Source organism: Vitis vinifera, chromosome 4 (genome assembly GCF_030704535.1).
Source record: "Vitis vinifera cultivar Pinot Noir 40024 chromosome 4, ASM3070453v1".
NCBI classification, from domain to species: domain Eukaryota; kingdom Viridiplantae; phylum Streptophyta; class Magnoliopsida; order Vitales; family Vitaceae; genus Vitis; species Vitis vinifera.
This window is the reverse complement of record NC_081808.1, coordinates 19,504,855-19,526,139: the sequence shown is the minus strand read 5'-3', so window position 1 is coordinate 19,526,139 and position 21,285 is coordinate 19,504,855. Positions and strand designations below refer to the sequence as shown.

The 21,285-nt window shown below is 34.4% G+C and overlaps 2 protein-coding genes across 3 annotated transcripts; both read right to left on the bottom strand.

The window, feature by feature from the left end:
- Window positions 1-49: 49 nt before the first annotated feature.
- Window positions 50-19,331, bottom strand: LOC100256475 (probable polyol transporter 6). 2 transcript variants are annotated; one of them, XM_010650860.3, is made up of 6 exons: window positions 19,040-19,259; window positions 18,307-18,799; window positions 11,077-11,081; window positions 10,240-10,478; window positions 9,910-10,125; window positions 50-555 (listed from the first exon to the last, which is right to left on the bottom strand). In XM_010650860.3, the coding sequence occupies exons 1-6, from the start codon at window positions 19,137-19,139 to the stop codon at window positions 472-474; spliced, it is 1,137 nt and encodes a 378-aa protein (XP_010649162.1). In that variant the 5' UTR covers window positions 19,140-19,259; the 3' UTR covers window positions 50-471. The 2 variants fall into 2 exon arrangements, with proteins under 2 accessions (XP_010649162.1, XP_002267872.1); XM_002267836.5 differs by lacking the exons at window positions 50-555; window positions 9,910-10,125; window positions 10,240-10,478; window positions 11,077-11,081 and having other exon boundaries at window positions 17,177-18,799; window positions 19,040-19,331.
- On the bottom strand, window positions 11,558-14,657 carry LOC104879139 (uncharacterized). Its single transcript, XM_010650861.3, has 3 exons — window positions 14,216-14,657; window positions 13,580-13,918; window positions 11,558-12,289 (listed from the first exon to the last, which is right to left on the bottom strand). Exons 1-3 carry the CDS (start codon window positions 14,501-14,503, stop codon window positions 11,825-11,827), a joined length of 1,092 nt encoding a protein of 363 aa, XP_010649163.1. The 5' UTR covers window positions 14,504-14,657; the 3' UTR covers window positions 11,558-11,824.
- Window positions 19,332-21,285: the final 1,954 nt, after the last annotated feature.

The window sequence follows — 21,285 nt, the reverse complement described above, 5'->3', positions numbered from 1 at the left end:
TGCTGGGTAAAATGGATATACAAATAATAATACTAATAAAAAAGATTCATTAGAGAAACGGAGCATAGAACTGAGCTCTATTTTTTTACTTGCAAAACGATGTTATGATATATGCTTATGCATCTCTTTAATATCGAGTGAGGAACTCCACAATAAGTTTCAGGGAACTATCGCTCAGATTCTTATAAAGCAAAATATTTATCAAAACTTGCTCAATTGAACTATTCTCATTTTCTCAAAAGGCCGCATCAATTTGTCACCCACATCTCAAATTTCTGACAGCAAAAATTGGAAGAATGAGAACCTAATTAGGCACACAGTTTGTCTCAGATATGGGGACACGAAGCACCAAGTATAATTTTTTCTTGCCACTTCCTGTCACAAACTTTGGGCAGCACGAGTGATTTTAATGGGATCAAGTAAACATAGAAGAATGGAGACTTGCAGCCTTGGATCCTCAACATTCTCACATTATTGACTATTATTCCCTGATGAGGTTACTGCCACCATGTCTTTTGTTGATTGCTTCAAACTCTTACCTAGTTCTTGTGAAACCTGACAAAAATAGATAGAATAAAACTTTATTAGGATTTTGATCAATGTTCATTTCCAATATATCAAGCACAGGAACAGAGTTCCTCCCCTATTCCTACTCACTACTAAATTCCAGAACCTAAACCAATTCTTTCAAAAATTTAGAATTAACTCTTACCAACCAACTGGAAATAGCAGTTTTTTTTATTCACCACTTTAATTGTAAGCACTTGGTACACAACCCATAAAGGGCTGGAATTTCATACTTACAGATGAGTTTTAGAAGTCCTTGTTAATGGTCCCACAATTGACCCAGCAAATTTCCAACAAGCATGCTCCAGATAACTATACAGTCATAATAATTCACCACTCTTCTACCCAACCACTACTTCCCACCACAAAGACCAAATGAAAAACTCTTGACAGATCCCACCATCAAGATCTGATTCATACCATTTAAGAAAGCAATTATTGCAAGCATTCAATCTATGAAATTCTTCTCGGAGGATAGAGAGAACATGAGATTGAAGAATTGAAAGGCTACCAAGAAAGTGTGATGATTACTATGTCAGGAGCTATACAGCCCACATAAATGGCAAACATTTGAGGGTGCAGTGACTAGCCCAGACGTTAAATTTGTCACTACTTCATTCCATAAAATCATTATATATTAGTTACTACAATAGTGTTTTAGATTTTCAAAGAGTCTGTTTGACCATCATTCATAAGTTTCTACTTTCTACAATACAAAAAGTGTAATGAATGAACAGACAGCTCACAAACAATAAAAAACAGATAAAACAAAAACTAGCGTGAAAATGTCCAATGTGACTAATCACGGCAAGGGAATAGGCAGGAATTAGCAATGAACCTACTTAAAAAATTGAACATTGAAATCTATATCAAAATTAACAAATAGAACAAACAAGAGGACAAGTACCTACTGCTTATTACTCATAACAAAGGGAAAATGCTCTCTTTTTAACAGGTAACAGAGCTTGGCTACAAATAGATGCAACCATAGTGACTGGAATATTCTTCCAACCTTTTCATGGCTAATAGGATTTTCCCCACAAAAGAAGGCAAATTTCTCAAGTAAACATTCCACTAGATGTACTTTGAGAGAGGAAGAGCACTGAAAATTAATGGAAAAATTAGATGTTGGCTCATGGAATTCTAGAGCAGATAAATTTCTCACCAAAGGTGATCACAGGTGGAAGGAGGGATCACCACCCAATCAGACAATGAGCAAAAAGAGAAATATAAATAAATAAAGGAAGCCCAGACCAATGTGTTTAAAAACGCCCAAAAACCCCCCTGTGCTGTTTAAAAACAAATGACCCTGGAACTCCAATATACAGGAGATATCCTCTAGGGCAAGCATGGACAAGGACAGGGATTTGGAATAGGAGGAGATGCAATCAGATGAATGGTTGGACTACAGTCATTGGCCTCAGATTACAATTGCATGAGGTAACCAAGAAAATACACACTTGCAGTGGCCAAACACTCTAATTATTACATTGCTGGGTGAATCCATAAGACATATAATTCATCTGAAATACAGAAAAGAGAATGATGAGCAAAATGCAAGATTGACATCTTGAACTGGAGCGAGATTTTTATCTGATGTAATTTACCAACAGGGAAATCCCTGGATTTGTGCTTCCAGAGGATCTGCATCACCTCTGATAGTCAACACTATCTCCTTGTGCCAAAATGGCAATACAAATTTGGACTGTTGGTAGTGACAATAAGCCTGAAAGCTTTGTCAGCATTAGTGATGGTGCTACCAAGTATTTTGGTGAAGATATCTTAACACATATTGGAAATTCACTGTCGGCAAATGTAAGAGTCAATATCCCAATAGCACTGGCAAGTGGCATCTTAGACAGATTACTTACACAAGTGGACTGGCAACCATTTATAAAAACTCCTTTGCAGAATTCCTGAATTAATATCAAACAGCTCCCCTAATTGATATAAGTATAGTTAATGCCCTCAAGCAGGATGGAGGACTAGGGCCTGAAAATATAATCAACATAAAGCTGGTCTTGCTAGCCAAAATGAGAGGGAGTATGCTAAGAGAACAAGTCTCTGGAACAAACTTCTAACTGGTCTTGCTCATTCTTTCTTTCTTATATATATATATATATATAGAGAGAGAGAGAGAGAGAGAGAGAGAGAGAGAGAGAGAAAGAAAGAATGAGCAAAAGAAAGAAAAAGTTGAGGCTTGAAATGGAGATTTCCAGTCATGAACAGGACAGATTTTGCAGGCATATCTAAACCAAGAATATAAAAATCCACTAAAAAATAAATCAGACATGGAGAAAATGTAGACAATAACTTAAAAAATGGCTTCTGAGACTAGCCTCTCCCTGAAGTGAAGAAGATTGGAAATCTCCAATACCCCCACAGCTGAGAAACTCTTATTCCTAGGCAGGATGGCATCGACCAAGACAGCCATGGGTAGCTTTAGTTGAAATCAGCTTACCACATTCAAGCTTACAATGATACTGGTGACACCCGAGACCCAAATCAGAAAGGTATCCTGAAGATTAGTATTCCTTGCCAAGACATATGTAGCATGTCAACAGAAAGAATACAATCAAGCAGAAATAGCACCCATAAGAACCTAACTCAAGATAATAGCTGCCCCAGATGCTACTCTGTGAGAGGACTGAATACAGCATTCATGTATGACAAGAATGTATTGACCTAAGTGATATTTCAGTGACTTGGTCCTTTCTATCAAAAACCAGTCCTCAGTTCCTTTGGCAGAATGGATTCACTTAACATCAAAGAAATGACAAATGAATCAGCAACCTGATTCCTCAACCCATATCTTTTGTTTGGCCAATGGAAACAATGGATATAAAGAAACCAAGTCCTGTTCAAATACTACAAACCCCTATCCTAGTCCTGTGAAATATAACATCGATCAGACCCAAATAGAAAAACATCATTGTCAATTCCTAAATTATATTATTCCTTCTATTCTTATCGTGGGCTCTTTATTGGAATCATAAGGTTTTCTAAACATTGGGATATAGATTAAAAAATGTATGTATATATTATGCATATATGAAACATACACTCATTGCAAATCAAAGTAAAGAACAATATATAACCAATCTCAGGAGAGATACTAAGGATAAAAGAGGCAACTATATACTACCAATTTCAATATAATACACACACACACACACATATATATTACACACACACACATGAAATGCAAGAGTTTATAAATTTATGTGCAGCTTCATCATAAAATCTGAGTGCTGCCTTCATCAGTTCATGAGGCTCTTTTAGATTGGCATGAAATTTTTGTGGGGAAAAAAGCAAAAGAAGGCTTGGAAGGCTGCTCCTTTCTGTATTATTATTATTATTATTATTTGGACTAATTGGAAGGAGTGATATCAGAGATCATTTGAAAGTGTAGAGCTAACCTCAAATCTCAGTCTCTTTGTACTCCCTTGATGTGGTTTAAGAGGTTCATAGATGGGATGTCAATGTCTACAGTAGATTTTGTAGATTGGTTTGGTTCTCGCTAGGGAGAGGATGTTGTTTTTGTTTCTCTTCTTTTTGCCTTTTGGCATTTCTTTGTATATGTCATGTGTGTTTTATGCATATATCAAATGCATCATCAGTTTTAGACAACTACAGACATGGATATGAAAACCTAGAACAAGCCAAATACTCAAATGATACATCTAGATTTTCCCACCCTTCACATATGTAAGGTTGTTACTACCACAACTCTTCTTCTTCTTCTTCTTTTTTTTTTTTGATAGTTATTACCTCCACAACTCTAAGTAGGATCCCAGGACATCAAAACAGAATTAGGTAATAGACTTATCAAAAAAAAAAAAACAGAATTAGGAAATAGATCAATTCTACAGACCAAAAAACAAAAGGAAAAAACAACATAATAATACATTAATATGTTTATAAATAACAGAAATTTAGAAATAGCCAAAATTTCATTACAAATGAGAAAAATAGAACAGTAGACAAAACTTACAAATTGAAGCAAACATGGGGAAAGGGGAATTAATCCAAACCATGAATAGTCTTATAAAATTAAAAATAAACAAGGATGTAGGTGAAACAAATTTTAAAAATAATGATTAAAACTTACACTAGTAACTTGAGAAAGCATCTATGAATGCTTTAGGTAGATTGGCAGTTCCAGGTCAAAATTCCTATTTTACTCCCAGCTTTCAAAATCCTCCCTTGGACTACTTGCCTATTGAATATCAAGGTAGTTTGAAAGTGTGTAAAGGCAAAGGTAAGCAGTTTGAGGTTGTGGATGGACATAAATGAATCAACCATGTCTTCAAATCATAATTGTCTTAATTTTTGCAATAGAAGATCAGAGAAAGTTAATCGGTGGCAATCTTTTTGGCTCAGTCTTTTTGCATTCTATTTCGTGATTGATCCATCGTTAATAATGATTCATCCATCTTCATATAAGAGGGCAGTGTAATGTACATATCCATCTGTCCAAATCAAAATTTGATCGGTCTACATAAAAACCTTTTTTAAAACTTTCTGGTTGAATCTCGGCCATTTGATCAAACTCAACCCTCACTATTTAAACCTGAATTTCCTTTCAAGGGTTTAAGGGAAGCATAGTAGCTGTCATACACCCTCCTATTGTGCTCCCTTTTTTTTTTTCTAAATTGTGAATGTTTGTTTCCCAAGAAAATGCATCTTGTTTTTGAGCTATAAAACAGTCTTTCATTGGATTTTCTCATAAAATATGGAATGATTCATTTGGTTCATCCATCCCATCTCTCATTGTTGCCTTTGTATTGGGATAAAACTCATTTTCTTCTTGATTGGACTTCAAGAAGTGGCTCAGATTGAGCTTGGTGTCAACTCCAAGTGTATTCCCAAAGAAAAAGGTGTATAGCTAAAGTTGGAAGGAGCTAGTCAAGTAACTCAATGAGTGGATTGGTGGACTTGAGCTAGATAAAATTCTTTTTGATTGGTAAATTCTTCTACTCAGAGATCTTCCATGTTAAATCCCAATATCATTGTCTCTTTCACTTTATTTCTTCTTTTGGTTATTTCTATTTGCCAACCTTTGCTAGTGAAATTTACACTATTGGAATGAGCTTATTGGTTTAGAATATGGATTGAATTTGATCATTTAAGCTTAAGAGAGTTTTGATATAATCTCTTTTTGGCTATGAAATTAATAGGTATTTGGATATGCGATTGGTGTTGTTGAATGTTTATATAAATCTTGATTAGAGATTGTTAATTCATTTGCATGTGAATTACATTGCTTAAATTGTTGGGAGAGTGTTAGTGCATACATTCTTGCATGAGGTTTTGATTATTTGTTGAAAATATTGAAAGCGAAAAATAAGAAAAAATAGGAGAGGTGATAACCCAGCTTTGAGAACCATCTCAAACATGTAAAAATACTTACTCACATGTTCTATAGGTGTAATTCATAGTTAGTTAAGACTCATCAACATATTCAAATGTAAAATTAGACTAGATTATGTCTTTTAAAGAACACTCTTTCAAATCTCCCTATCTATTTTATGTCTCTCTTTATAATTCCTAGAAAAGTGAAAATTAGATTAGAGAGAAATCAAACAAACTTTTTGTGGGGAGATTTGGGAGATAGGAGAAAGATCCACTTGGTAAAATGGTCAGATGTGTGTAAGGCTAAAAATTGTAAAGGTTTGGGGCTAAGAAGACTGAATAGTCTCAATCAAGCTTTGTTAGGCAAATGGCTTTGGAGGTTCTCTATTGAGCATGAGAGCTTGTGGAGGAAGATCCTCTATGGAAAATTTGGGGAGTTGGAAGGGGGTTGGACTACTAGAGTGTGGAGAGACTCCTTTGGGATGAGCCTTTGGAAGGACATTAGAAAAGGGTGGGAAGAGTTCAATGTCAGAACTTCTATCTGTGTAGGAAATGGTATACATACAAGTTTTTGGTGGGACATTTGGGTGGAGGATTTCAAGCTAAAAGATGTTTACCCTACGTTTTTTAGAATAGCTTCTCATAAAAATGCTACAATGCGGAATTATGGAAAAGAAATGGGGATGAAGAGGAGTGTTGGGAGGTTCTTTTTAGAAGACCTTTCCAAGATTGGAAGGTAGAGGAGGTGACCCACTTTTTGGGTTTTCTATGTCTGTTAAAAGTGCAAAAAGGTGAGGACACTTTATATTGGAAAGAAGATAGAAGGGGAACCTTTCTTGTCAAGTCTTATTATTGTTCTATAAGGATGGAGAACAATGTAGTTTTTCCTAGCAAGGAAGTTTGGGGATCCCATGCTCCTCTAAGAACTTGCTTTTTTGCTTAGAAAGTTGTTTTCAGAGAATATCTTAACTGTAGATACTTTAATGAAGAGAGGATGACAAATGGTCAATAAATGTAATCTTTGTAAAGATAGTGAAGAATCAACCGATCACATTTTGATTCGTTGTGCCAAGATAAGAGAGCTATGAACCTTTATGTTAGCCATTTTTGGAGTGGCTTGGGTATTTCCAAATTCAGTGAGAAATCCCCTCCTACAATGGAAGGTTAAGGGGCTTCAAAAGAAGAATAAAGCAGTTTGCCGTTTGGCCCTCATTTGCTTATTTTGGTGTATTTGGGAAGAGCGCAATCGAAGGACTTTCAAAGATGAAGAGTTTTTCAACCAAAGTTTAAAGGATTTCTTTAGTCAGACACTTTTTGAGTGGTCCAGGGACTCTTTGGAGTTGGATTTCCCCTCTATATTGAATTTCCTTGATACTCTTTTTTGTGGTTAGCTTTGTTTTGTTTGTTAGTGTAGACCATCTTTGTATAAGGTATGATTTGGCTTTTTTCTGTGTATATAGCCTACATACGTAGAGCGCCCCCCCTCCTTTTTAGCGCTTTTTAATGCATGTTCTTGTTGTCTATAAAAATAAAATAAAATAAAATTCAAATGTAAAATTATCTTAGTAGATACTATTTCTATGACAACTTGAAATGTAAAAAAAATCACCATTGGCAAATGCTTTTTGTAACAAAATAAAAATTGAAACATTGGGTTCATCTTAAACAACATAGCTAAATTAAGAACTTTCTAAAAAAGTTTGGAGGGCAGCACCTTTATGCTTTTTCTAGACATTTTGGAAAGAGAGAAATAAAAGATGTTTTGAGAATGTGGAGCTCTTTGTCCAAAGGCTGAAATTCTTGTTTTTGTGTAACTTGTTAACCTAGACCAAACCGTTTATAGGTAAAAGATCAATGTCCATGGTTAATTTCATTGATTGGTTGGCATCGATTTGAGGGAAAGAGTAGTTTTTTGTTTTCTCTTCCTTTTTTGGTGCTTTTTGGCAGTCATTGTATATATCATGTGTACTTTGGTGCATCCTTTTTGGAACTTTTCAATACTATTTTCATTTACGGATAAAATAAAAAAAAAAGAACTTTCAAAAACCTTATTAAAATTCTCATGTAAACAGGATAAAGATTCTGATTTTCCAATAAGTGACATAGAAAGAGCCCAAGAAGAAACAAACAATAATAATTAACAGGGGAAATCTAGTATAAAGGCATTCAAATGGACTAGGAAATCTATAGGATATTGAACATGACATGAGCAGAATAAATTAATGTCAAAGAAAATAATATTATAACTTTTAATCAAGGTAAATAGTACCTAAACCTAAGAACAGTTTCAGGAAAAGATGAAATTAGCTACAAATCACATTATGTAAAATAGAAATAATGATCCTACTAGAATTCTTGTTAAAACATAAATAAGTAAATCAAGTTTTGATTTCTTTTGCAGGCAGAAACCCCTTAACCTAATGATTCCAATTCCAAAACCAGAAGATTTCAATATCATTGAAAGTGAGGGGTTCAGTTTTTTGTAGTTTCTTTAGGGCTGTTTTGATTTGCCTTTGGTCAGTGTACTTCTAGCGTATTTGGGTGTGACCCTCTTTTCTTTTTAGGCATTTGTAACCTCATATTCATTCTATTTGTTTATCAAAAAATATCATGAGCACTTTTGATTTTTGGCTGCTTCCACAGTAATGTAAGACAGGTCGCTGTAAATTTATAATTTGGAAGTTGTCACTGAGGTCCAGTTACAGAGCTTCTCTTTCCCCATAAGGATGCTACTATGTGAGGCCAAAAACACTTCCCATTCAACTCCCCCAATTGGACAATATACTCATTAGTTATTTTTCATTTTTAAACCAAATCATCATACTTCTACTATAGATTTCATAATCATCATGTCAGTTAAAAGAAACTAGGAACCAGTTCAAATTCAGCTAATAGGTATTTTGTGATTTATGATACAAATAATAAATGGGAAGCGTGTTGGGCCCCTCATTTCTCTAGGCTCCTAAATGATTGGGAGATGGACATGGTAGAGTGCTTTCTTTTGAGTTTGCAAAAGAGAAGTATGTGCAGGGAAGAGGAAGATAAAGTGATTTGGACGGGGTCAAAAAATGGGAAGATAACTGTTAAAGCCCTTTGCTCGGTTTTAGAGTCAAGAAACTCAGTGTTGTTTCCGGAAAATGTGATTCGGAACTCTTGGGTGCCACCAAAGTTGGGCTTTTTTGCTTCAGAGGCTACTTGGGCAAAGGTTTTAACTTTGGATTATTTAAAGAGTAGAGGGTGGTCTTTGGAAAACAAATATTTCCTTTGTCAGTTGGAGGAAGAGTTCACCGAGCACATTCTTATCCATTGTGTCAAAACAAAGATATAATGAAATCTATTGTTTTCCCTTTTGGCATGTTTTGGGTGCTTCTGAGAGATTAGGATGGCATGGTTCTTTTGTGGGAAAAAAAAAACTTAAAAAGATATGGTAGATTGCTCCCCTAAGCTTATCTTAGGCCCTATAAGAGGAAAGAAACAGTAGATTTTTTTAAAATGGGAAGCATTCTATTCAACGACTAAAAGACTCTTTCCTTTGTAATATATGGGCTTGGTTCACGTTGTTTTTAAGTTCGGGTCCTCCATGCAGAGTTTGTTGTCGATTAGATTCACAGTGAAGGGTGCTGTTTTTTGTGGTCCCTTTATTTAATTTTTTATTGGAAGCGCTTTTAGGCATCTGTTTATATTTCCCGTGTCCTTTGACTTGATATTTTGCCCTCTTGTTTGTAATATTCTCTTGCTTTATATACACGTAATCACGTATATACATATACAGCACGGCACAAACATCAAACATCAAACATCAACGTGGAAGAAACATGAAAAAAGAGCGCAATTTCGAAATTCAAAGCTCCAATCCTCTGTTAGGTTCCCAAAAAAAAATTGAGAGAAAAAGAAAGAAGACCCTAATGCAACATTCACAATCTTTCACCTTTCTAGCATTTTTTGAGACTATATCTTTCAGGAAGTAGACATAGAAGGAGTACGAACCGTTGATTGGATAAGAGGCGGATCGAGATCGATGTTCCTCACAGACATCCTAACGATCTCGGATATGGCATCCTCTCGAACACCAGGGTCGTCATTTGTCAAGTCCTCGTATGCAGCCTCGAATGCCTCCTGCCAGAATCTCGGCAATCTGCTCCGCCGGCTGTTGGTGTACACATCCCACATGTGCTTCACCACCTTCTCCCTCTCCTCCATTTCCTGTTTCCACAAAAATCCACCGATCACAAAACCCCTCACTGTCCCTCACATTTGCACCAAGATCCAATGCCAAAACTCAGGTGTACAAACAGAAAGAAAGCGAAAGAAACAGACCAGAACATCGAGATCGTCGTGGATGTGGGAGTCGAGGTCGTCGGAAATATGGTTGAGGTTGCCGGCGGACCACCGGAGAGTAACGGTGCCCGTGAACATAGACCAGAAAGCGAGGAGCAGAATCGCTGCCAACGCCCAGAACTTGTACCGACCCCTCCCAAAAACACTCGCATCTGAGCTATCTTTCTTCGCATTTGTGGTCGGCGCGGTTGTCGGAAGAGAATCATCATCCTTCATTGCTACGTCGCCTCGATCACACAGATTTTCCCGATTCGGATTCGAATTTCAGTTTGATCAAACACTGAATCCCAAGCTTCTCTCTCACAAGAATGAGAGAACCCCAGATTTGGAAGGAAAATAAGAGAGGGACAGCATTTGGATTTACCAGTTTCCCGAAGTTGGAAAACAATTCTATAGTTTGCGATCCACCGTACTAAATAGTCTTCATTCCACGATCCCTGTACATTACTTTATTTATTAATCTCTCACCGTCAATTTGCTATACTATTATACCATTTAGTCAAGGGAATCTTAGGAGAAATGAGAAGTCAATCGTCCCAAAGCGACGTCGTTTTATTTCGCTTTGGCGGTTGATTTTGAGATCTACCGCTGTGATGACGAAGAAGCTTCTGTAGCTGGTGGACATGACTAGCGGCTACGTCACCTTCCACGCATACACCAAGTGTGCCTCCCTTTTCTTTAAATTTTAATTTTAGTACTAATCTCGGCTACCTGTTTAGTTATGGGTTCATTTGTCTCAAAATTATGATTAAATACCGTTAATCCGTTGAACAAAAATACCCTCACTTTAATTTCAATCGGACAGTTTGACTTTACATACTCTGATACTCCTCTTAACGTCATATTTTCCCGCATGTTCAGGAATGGTAAAAGAATATTTGTTAGCTTTTTATCTTTGATGGGTTTTCTTTCTTCTATATGTATTACTAGCCACATGTCATGGCACTATGAGTAAGTGGGGTAGGTGAGTACATTTATAGGGCCAGCCATGTTTCAAATTGCACGTTTAAATTACCTATCCCATTAAATTCATAAGTGTATTGTCGGGTTTATTTTTTGATTGAATATAAAAAATTAAAATAATTTTATTATTATTTAATTAAAAAAATGCCATTTAATTTTAATTATTTCGTATATAAAATTTAAATAATTTAAGATATATACCTTCCTAACTAATTTTAATTTTATTTTATTTTATAATAAAACCAAAATCAGAAATTTATACGTATAGCATGAGGGGCACCGACTCATGTAAGACTGTAATATACCTCTGAATGAAGCTGCCGACAATGCCTTAAAAGTAGAATTAGATTTCCACCGACACCCCACGCAAAACCCGAGGTGATTCGATTAGATATTGATTCGATGGGCAACGGTCAACAAAGAATTGAAAAAACTTGGAAATCTGCTTGTATATACACGGTTTCTTTATACTCACACAATGTATCATATAAAGGTGGCTGGTGGCTCGTTAAATTATATTAAAAATCTATGGTGTGTGATATATGTTCTCATCTCGAGTCTCAACTAGCTATGGCTTTGTTCCTTCCGCATGCAGGTCAGGTCAGGGGGGAGGCAGAAAAAAATCATTGGACAAACCCCATATATTGAAATCCACCTCTTCAATCCTCCACGTTTCTTCCATCTCCCTCTTGTGACTGGCGGAATGTGATCCATATCTGAACACCGTCACCACTGTCTTACCACTGTGGGCTATGTTCACTCCATCCACGTATCTGTAGTCCTCTATCACTGATTCCGAGCTTGTCTCCCAGAACACGCCGTCGTCCCCCTCCGTGTTCATCCTCAGCAGCCTCGAGTCCTCAAACTGCATGAGGAGGCCCGACCTCTGGCTGAAATACCCCCAGATTGTGTGGTGGATGATTTCAAACTTTGGGCTGCTTTGTGCCTCCCGTACTGCCCTGCTCGTCTCCAGCTTCAGTATGAAACAGTCCTCGTTGTTTATTATTTTCTCCCCGATGCAGACCGCGTCAATAAATAGGTTGGCTGTGGACCTCGGATCCAACCCCTGCCCACAACCACAAAATTCGATTGAACACTAGAGAAAATTGCATAAAAAGTTGATCCACTGCGGGTCCTTTCTTGAAATTTGGAGGTTGTTAAAATGTATAACATACTCCTTTTCCTAGTACCTGAGTCGAGCTTAACAGGGTTTTTTTAACGTTGATCTGCCAAACCGGTTCTCTTAACTGTGGTTTCGTTCGATAGTAGAGAAGGTAGTGGGAATCTCGTTAATCCACGTCACTCATTAGATAATATATATTTTTTATTTTATAAAAAATATTATATTTGATATATAGGTTTTTTTGGACGATAAGAAAAATATTAAGTACATTTCGGCAACTATCTTTCAAGAGCAATGTAAGATGTAGTTTTTTTTTTTTTTTTTTTTTTTTTTTTTATTGTTGAAAATGACTTGTTTTAAATTTTAATTATTATTTTATTTTTTTGTTAACTTATTACTATTTTTTAATATTTTTTGAATAAATAGAAAAACCGATTTTTTTTTTTTGGAAGACAAAAATAATCTATTGGTTTTTTTTACTTCTTAGTACTTAATATAAATAAAATGTTAAAAAAATAATTTAATATTTAATATTATTAATCATGATTTGGTTTTAAGTTTTGTTTAAAATTAAATCAATAAATAAAAATAAATAACATCTCAATTTATTTGGTAACTAATTTTTAAGATAGTTTTTTTCTTTTATAAAACAAAAATTTATATTGGATAATAAAAAAAAATTGTTCTTAAAATAAAAAATAAATTTCTATTTAGGAAGCATTTGTAAAAACAATTCTAAATCTGTTTAATAATATTTTTAATTATTCTTTATATTTATATAATTTTTTTTAAAACAATCCTAAAAAAATAGATGAGAATAACAAAATAACAATTAAAAAATTCAATAAAAACACTTTATTTTCTTTTTTTGTTTTTTTTTGTCAAACGAAGTTATATTTTGTTTCAAAAAAAGAAAATTCTTTTAAAATATAATTATCAAATAAGACCTAAAGTAATATTAAATTGTTTTCACTTTTAAAAATAATTATATACATTTAGATAATAATTAAAAATAAAATAATACAAATAAAAAATATTTTGAAAACATATTTTTAAATGCACAAAAAAATATTAAAAATATTTCAAATTCCAAAAAAACAATTTTCAAATTATATTTTAAAAACTCTTGTCGAAAAGGCTTTCAAACGTAATATAAAGTATTTATTTTCCCAAATATATTAGATAGAACCCACTGGGAAGATAGGAAAAGTGAAGCAAATTGTAATAACATACCTGTAGAAAACGACGCAAGGGTCTGGGGGCACCCTTGGAGATGGGTGATTGCTGGTTTGAGCACTGCCTCCATGAAAGCTTGCCATTGCTACCAGATATCACCTTGCAACCTGACACAACGAGCTCTAACCACCACATATCCGGATTCTTTTGCCAAAGCACAAATCCTCCGATCTCTTCAGTAGTACCCACCTTCACGTGTAGGTCGCTTTGGTAAAACTCTGATGCACTGATCCTCACCTGTCCGATTGCACACATGCTGTTCACTGAGCTCAGCGCTGGTTGCCCTCCTGTTGCTGCTATATACTGTTGTACAATATACTTGGCTGTGGAAGCTTCCTGGAAAGAAGGAACAATATTCCTCAAATGGTTCTAAAAAATGGAGGACAATGACTTGAGATGATTAATTAAATTGCAAGATTCAATATTATGGTTCCAAAATAAGCTGCTGATCATACTTGCACCAAGACCCGAATTACATGCCTCAAAATATGCATGACATTGAAGAGATCAACCATGCAGGAGTTCCAGCGGCGTGTCTCCAGGTGGGTCAATGGCAAACTCATGAATCATGACGTACGATATGACAAAACAAGTATGGAGATGAATCTGAAAGGGAAGGTTCTTAGTTCTTACAATGGAACTATCTCTGATGGGACGGTGGACGGAGTTGTCCAATCTGACCTGAAGAGGAATAAGAGGGGATCCAACAATGTAGAGAAGAAAGGATAACTCATTAAAACGTCCGGCGATGATGGGCGACGACCATTTCTCTGCAGTTTGAGCCTTCATCCAGGTGAGCATGTTGTGACAGCGAAGAGCAAGGTTGCTGCCCATGCTATTGAACATTTCTTCTGGGATTGGGACCTCAAGGACGGTCTCCAAGCCATCATCTCGATCAAAATTTGGACAGAGTTTCCTCATATGAGAAAAAAAGAAAAGAAAAGAGACAGAAAAGCACGGAGGTCTGTGAAAATGGAAGTGATGTTGAGGGAGAAAGGGCAGAAAAGAAAGGCCCACCACCTTCCTCTATGCTCAGAAATCTGTAGAATTGGCAAAGGGGAATGAAAATGAGACGGGCATGGAGTCAATTGACCTAAGGCTCTCCTTGCTTTTAGCTGTCGTGTGGGCACGATTACTGTTCATCTTTGTTACTTCTATTCAAGGGGCCCAATCCATTTTGCTCCTAACCCCATTTGCTGACAAAATAAACCAAGTGGTTCATAGTTATTACTTCTCACACTAATAAATGTGCCTCTTCGAAATTGGTTTTTAAAAATAACAAGATTAAAAAATTGTTTTCAAATCTATCATGTATTTTGGAAAAAAATATCTTTAAGATATGAGGACTAAAATTAAATTTCTAAATTTACTACAATTTATGATGAATTAAATAGAAATTTATCTTTTTTTAAAAGATATTACTTCAATAATTTTGAAATTGTCTTTAACAAAAATATAATTTTGGATTGGTATTTCATAATTATCATAGATTTTGAAAAAAAAAAAATCAATTAAATCTAAAATTATTAAAACTATCATTTTTTTTTCAAATATGCTTTTTTTTATAAAAACAATAAAAATAGGAAAAAAAAAATCCCCTTTCTCCTCTACTAGCATTTTTAAAAGGCATGCATTTTCCTTCAACTGTATTAAAAAAATGTTTGAAAGTCATAAATGAGAAGAAGTAATATTTTGACAATAAAACAAATCATACATTTAGGGTCTATTCCACGACTATTTTCGAAAACAAAAAAAAAAAAATATATATATATATATATATATATATATATATATATATATATATATATATATATCTTTAATAACTATTTTTTTATGTTTTCTATTTTTAAATAATAAAAATTAGAGTATTTTTAGATAACATTTTTTATTGTTTTTATTGATTATTTTAAAAAATAATTATATAAATATGTAAAATGATTAAAAATAAAACTCCGAATATAAAAATTATTTTGAAAATATATTTAAAGGTGTTAAACAAATTTTAAAATTTTCAAATTATCAACCAAACTTTTATTTTACAAAACATTATAAAATAATTTTCAAAAACTATTTTTTAAAACCGATTTTAAAAACGTTTGCCAAACATAATTAAATCTCTTTCAACTTATTTAAACTAGAGAGTATGTGGCCAGCATTTCCCAATTGGAAATCCTGGGCATGATTTAGGAATCCTCTAAGTTGCCTTTAGATTACGTTTCAAAAAACCGTTGTTAATTTTTTTTTTTTTTTTTTTTTTGCTTATATCTGTATATAGGTGATAAAGAATGACAAAAGTATTGCATATATAGTGGATGCCAATGACTACTTTATTAAATTTAGTTATGAAAGGGAATGAAATTATTTACAATTAAAATAAGAATATAATAAAAGGAATCGAAATAAAACTTTTTATTAAAGGATTACAAAATCATTAAGAAAGAGAATGAAAAAAAAATTATAATAAATTTAGAAAATGCGAGTTTCCATCTGCTTATATAAAAATAATTATAAAATAGAAAACCTTCAAACCTTTAAAATTAATTTAAGATTCAACACTATTATAATGTAAAATAGTAAAAGACATTTTATAATTCATATTTTTTATTAATAAAATTATTAATTATATAAAAATAAATAAAATATGAGTAATGCACTATTATAATGTAAGATATGATAATTATTATGTATTGGAGACAAAATTTAATTTTTCAAATTGTGAAATCCGAAGGTGGAGGATATAATATTCTGTTTGCTTAAATTTTGGATGTAAATTTAAGTCAATTTCCAATGGAATCAAGTAAAGTAGTACAGTCAACAAATGAGAAGAAAACATAATTAAGATTTGAATAGTCAATTATTTTGCAAACAAATGAAATAGATTTGAGTCACTCTTATCCAAACCCGAACTTATTTATTTATATCTATTAATAGTCAATTATTTTGCAAACAAATAGAATGGATTTGAGTCACCCTTATCCAAACCCAATCTTATTTATTTATATTTATTAATAGTCAATTATTTTGCAAACAAATGAAATGGATTTGAGTCACTCTTATCCAAACCCGATCTTATTTATTTATATCTATTATATCTAAAACGATAATAAATGAAGTGGTTTGGAGTCACTCTTATCCAATCCCGATCTCATTTATTTATATCTATCCTATTATTAGCCAAGGTCGAGATCAAACCCAATTCCCCAAGACGGGCCTCTTTATTGCCATCTCCAAAGCTGTCGAAGGCATCCATCATTTTTCTGTTAATTAATACTACTATTTTCTGTTTCTCATATTCTTTTTATACTCACCATGTTAGACATCTAACAGGGAATAAAATAGGTGAATTAAACACACAGCTAGTCTCTTTTGTCTGTAGCCACCTATAGCATAGCTCAAGCTTATAGCCTCCACCGGAGTCTTAAGGCAGTTCCAGACCCAAAAGGGACTAACCAAACCATTGATGGAGTTGCAGTGAAGCCGCATATGCTTAAATTTTTGGGGGTCAAATGGAGTGGCTAGAAAGATCCAAATTTGAACCCCACTTGGTTTCAGGTTTCAACTTCAAACAAGTGAGAGCCTCCACAGGTTTTAGATATATAAAAGAAGCTCATGATATTTTGTTCCATTGTTGGTGTGTACCACGTGTTTCTGAGGTACGTACATTAGAACGGAAAAATTGACAGTTGACTTGGGACACTTGACACGACCACAAATAAAAACATATATCATAAACATGCGAACTACGTACAGTGCTGAACAGCAATAAACCAGTATAAAACGAGAATAGTGGAGTTGGAAATCTAAGCCTCAACTGCAGAGATAATCATCCTACTGGCTGAGCTTCAATACCTGCATTTTTAGATTTAGATCTACCCCCCCTGGTAAAGAGCATCTCCATTTCTTCCAAGGGCTTCCCCTTGGTCTCAGGCAAGAGGAAATAGAAGAAGATCCAAGCCACTACGGATATGCCAGCAAACATGAAGAAAGCGCCACCTATGGTCATGGCCTTGTAGATGGGAATGAAGCTTATTGAAATAGCAGCATTGGTGCCCCGATTCACTGCCACCCCAATACTAGCTCCTTGTGCCCTTAACTTGAGAGGAAATATCTCTGCCGGATAGACCCAAGTGACAGGCGCAACCCCAATGTTGAAGAAAGCCACAAAGGTGTAGGTAGCAACTAAACTAAGGTTAAGTGCCCAAAAGAGCCTCTCTTTAGCGTGCTCCACCATGGTTAAACCAAACCCTAATCCAGTTAGGGCTACAATCATACCCGTTGTGCTTGTTAGCAGGAGAGGCCTCCTCCCTACTCTGTCAATTAAGAGTGTGGACAGTGCCATAAATGTCAGCTTTGTGATCCCCACCCCAACAGTGGCAAGCAATAGCTTGTCCTTACTGGTGACTCCAGCTTTCTTCAGGATTCTTGGACTGAATAACATGACAGCTTCTATTCCAGTGGCGTGCTCAAAGAAATGGATTCCAATCGTGGCCAGTAACATCCAACGGACGGCAGGGGTGGGCCTTAGTAATAGCTCTTTCCACACCCCTCCACCGTGAGTGTTACTTGGAGGCTTGACAACATCCTCGTTGCAGTCTTCGTCAATTCCTGCAGCAATCTTTATGTCCCGGTACCGAGTTTCAGCTTCTTCTCTAGTATTAGATACTCGCAACAAGATTTTCTCGGCGTCTCCGAGTCGGCCTTGCATCACTAACCACCGAGGGGACTCAGGCATCTTAAGAATACCAATAGCCAAGCCAAGTGATGGGACTGCCGCAATACCGAGCATCAACCTCCAGCCTAGTTTTAGAGGCAATTCAGCCATAAAGTAGTTTGCGAGGTAGCCGGATAATATTCCTGTACTGATGCCAAGCTCTGGGAGAGAGGTCAAAAAGCCCCTAGACTTAGGAGATGAAATCTCGGCGGAGTAAACAGGTGCAATCATGAGCGCATAGCCCACGCCGATCCCAGCAGTGCATCTTCCAGTCAATAGAACTGCGTAATTAGGAGCATAGCCCATCAGAACTGAACCAACCAAGAAGATGATGGAGGCTAGGACAATTGTGTATCGACGGCCTAAGAAATCTGATGTTCTTCCCGCAGCAAGGGAACCCACCAGCGCGCACACGTTTAGGATTCCCGCCAGGACTGACACTTGGGTATCATTGACTTTGAGATCTTCTTTTATGAATAGCATGGCTCCACTCATAACACCAGTGTCTGAAGAATACAAACCAAAACTTACTGATATTTCAATTCAAACCCAGAAGAACAAATCACTACTCATACCATACAATCATACATATTCTCACATGCAGTGGAATTAAAAAAAAACCAAAAAAAAAAAAAAAAAACAGAAGAAAAAACATTCTAAACCCTATAAAAGCAATCTCAGAAAGAAAAGCATGCCGGCGAGACGCTCTGTGCATCTGCATGGAAAGAAAGAAAAGACAGACGTACCATAACCAAATATAATGGAGATCATAGAAGCAACTGCGGCACAAGCGCAGGCATACTTGTTGATCCCTGTTTGATTCTTCCCCTCCTCCTTTGAATCCATTCCTTCTACTCTGTCTCTGTGTTTGTGAAGCTGTATCGTGCCTCCTCGTCACCTATATATAGTATTATTATTGGATCGATCAAGACCATCCGGTACAAAGCCAGTACTCAGTTGACGCATGAACGGCTTCACAGTTGCCACGCCCCCCACTAACCAACAATAAAGGAGCTATTCTTGACCCCTTAATACTTAATTCAATTCACCTAAGAAAAAATTGGAATATATATATATATATACATATCAAGTGTATAACCAAAGAAATAAAAAGAAAAAAATATGGAGAAATTAAAGGGATTGTCGCCCACTTTCCATAAACTTAGGGATCATGAATCCATGATCTAAATGGATACGTCAATTTTCTTATCCTCTTATTTACTTATTTAGGATAAGACTGAGAAACGATCCTACCTGTACTTGGCCTTTTCTTGGTTATCCCAGAGAGTCAACCGTTCCACACTGTTTTTTCTTTCTTTTCAATCAGACCTAAACCCTACTTAAGACTTAAGACTTAAGAGGCAGAATCCAATCTCATATGGATTCTGAATTGACAACCTCTTAATTAATTGGATTAATATTTCTTACTTAGTATGCTGTAGTTGTGTTCGGTAGGAAGAAAGTGAATTGAATTGGGAAAAAAAATCATTATTCTTTTATAATTATAGAAATTATAAAATCGGATTATTTCTAAATAATTACTTCTTAATTTATATGATCTTGATATGATTTTGTTGGGTTAAATTCTTTTTTAGGAAGAAAATGCTTACCATAAAAAACATTTTTATACCATTTAAAACTTCACCATTATTTTCTCAAAATTGAGATATTCCTATAATATTTTTTATTTTACAATCTTGTTAAGAGCCAGTTTGACACACCCTTTAAAAGATATAACTTATAAGAAAAGAAAAATAAAAAGAAACCCTATGTTTGGTTGTTATAATACTTGAAGGAAAATACCTAAAAAGAAAGGAAAAAAAAAAGTTAATATATTATTTATATATATATTTTTGAATTATTTTTTTATTTTTTTAATATATAAATTAAATAATTTTAAAATGTTCAAGTTTTATACTAATTTTAATTATATTTGAATTTCTTTTAAGTTTCTCGTGATAAAACAAATATAAAAAAAAATCATTTTTCTTAATATATATATTTTTTTCAAAACACCATAGTATGTGTTTTTTTTTTTGGAAGGTTAGTTGTTGACTAAAAGAAGAGTTTGAAAGAAAGTGGGGCAATTTGGGTCATCCATATGAATTCCGTCTCATTTATTTAAAATAATTCTTATTCTTATTCCATTAAAAAAAATTAAAAGACTCCACCAAAAAAATAGAGCAGACCCTATTGAAGATGGGAGTGAGGTACAACAAGGTTTTTATTCTTACCCTAGGTTTTTATTCCACCCCTCTTCTCATGGAGCCGTATGTGGAAGTTACCGCTCATATAGCTACCACCCAGCAAGCAGTTAACCTTCCTCTACAAGGAATGGAAGTGTATAAATTATTTTTTATATACATTTTTGAATTATTTTTTATTTTTTAATATATAAATTAAATAATTTTAAAATATACAAGTTTTATACTAATTTTAATTACATTTGAATTTTTTTTAAGTTTCTTGTGATAAAACAAATATAAAAAAAAATCATTTTTCTTAATATATATATATATATATATATATATATATATATATATATATATAATTTTTTATCGCTTCCATGGCATATACTCAATTTCATCTATTTAAATAATAAATTTTTCAAAATAAGAATGTTTCCTGATAAAAATAAGTAAACTAACATTAAGAGAAATATAAGTAATCTTATGATATGGGGCATAATAAGTCCAAACATGATATGGGGCATAATAAGTCCAAACATTTGCATAATGTTCAACATTTCAAGTTAAATCATCATAGTATGTGTTTTTTTTTTTTTTTTTTTGAAGGTTGGTTGTTGACTAAAAGAAGAGTTTGAGAGAAAGTGGGGCATTTCGGTCATCTCATCTGAACATTTTATTTATTCAAAATAATTCTCATTCTTATCCCATAAAAAAAAATTAAAAAAACTCCCCAAAAAAATAGAGCAAACCCCATTGAAGATGGAAGTGAGGTACAATAAGGTTTTTATTCTATCCCACTTCTC